Raw genomic sequence first — 1,275 nt, 5'->3', positions numbered from 1 at the left:
TCTCATAAGAAAATTAAGGATTAAGAAAAAAGGGCTAACCCAATTTAAAATAGGTAGACCATCTTCCTCAGAGATTGGCATTCTTCCAGAAATAATCTCTAGCAGTAGAATCCCAAAGCTGTAAACATTACTCTCGCAAGTAGTAAAATGATCAGTGTTGTCTCTTCCATCTCCTTTGTAAAATTTTCCTCTTCCAATTGGCTCACTGAAGATGCCTATATCTGCTATCTGCACACCAAATAAATTCAATTCTACTCCATTTATGCAGTTTAAAGCGAGAAAATAAGGGCTCACCTTTGCTGCATAGTCTTCAGTTATGAAAATAGAGCTGGAGTGTAGAATAGGGTGTATTACTGGGGGGTTCAGATTATGCATATATTGGAGGCAATATGCAATTCCCATAATAATCCTCATTCTAACACTCCATTGAAGATGCTCAAAGTCTGGCACTGAAAATTGAAGCTTAAATTATTATTATTATTATTGGCATTTAAATGCATATCTCTGAATTCCTATGAATTTACTTTTTCATATTTATAACACTCAAATCATTCACATCACATAAAAAATGCCACCATTTTAATTTTTGAAAAGTGAAATACTTCTTTTCATGCATGGGTAAGGTTACATATATGTAAAAATAGAAGTTAAGGTGTTAAATATGTAAATACTTGGCAAGTTTTATGCATGGTGTTAGCGCACGAACGTAGCTCACTAGAACTTTTCAAGTTGTTCCCAACCAGGGTGATACATGTAAGTAATGGTTAAAATTATAATTTTGCATGTAGAATATGGAGGCCTGTTTGGGATTAATTCTATTCTGTTCTGTTTCTTTTTAAAATATGTTTGTTTAATGTGTTTTTTATATGTTTAATTTTTTAGTTTTAAAAATAAATAAAATAAATTTTACAAACATTAAAAAAACATCCTATGTTTTTTTTCAACATAATGAACATGGTTTATTTAAACTCAAATATGGAGAAAACAAAATAACAAAAATATCCCACATGATCCCTTAGTTAATGCCTTTAAATCTAATAATCAATTTAAGAAATTTTTTTTTTTTGAAAACTAACCATGAAGATGCTCGAAAAGTGTCCCATTTGGTGCATACTCGAACACCATCATCCTCATGAAAGGATCTTCCTCTTTGCAGTAACCCAAAAGATTGATGAAGTTTTTGTGGTTTATCCGCGAGATCGTATTTATCTAGAATTCCAAGAAAATTTAAAAAATAAGATCATATATATACATATATATATATATATATATATA

At 30.2% G+C, this 1,275-nt stretch overlaps 1 protein-coding gene across 1 annotated transcript; it reads right to left on the bottom strand.

Moving 5' to 3' along the window:
- Positions 1-35: 35 nt before the first annotated feature.
- Positions 36-1,209, bottom strand: LOC110035012 (protein MALE DISCOVERER 1-like; the record flags this gene model as incomplete). Its single annotated transcript, XM_020739251.1, has 3 exons — positions 36-228; positions 295-449; positions 1,077-1,209. Coding segments are annotated over 3 exons (481 nt in total), but the record flags the coding sequence as incomplete, so codon positions are not given.
- Between the last annotated feature and the right edge of the window lie 66 nt (positions 1,210-1,275).

This window comes from Phalaenopsis equestris, unplaced genomic scaffold (genome assembly GCF_001263595.1).
Source record: "Phalaenopsis equestris unplaced genomic scaffold, ASM126359v1 Scaffold195320, whole genome shotgun sequence".
Taxonomy (NCBI): Eukaryota; Viridiplantae; Streptophyta; class Magnoliopsida; order Asparagales; family Orchidaceae; genus Phalaenopsis; species Phalaenopsis equestris.
This window is presented reverse-complemented; position numbering and strand designations above follow the sequence as displayed.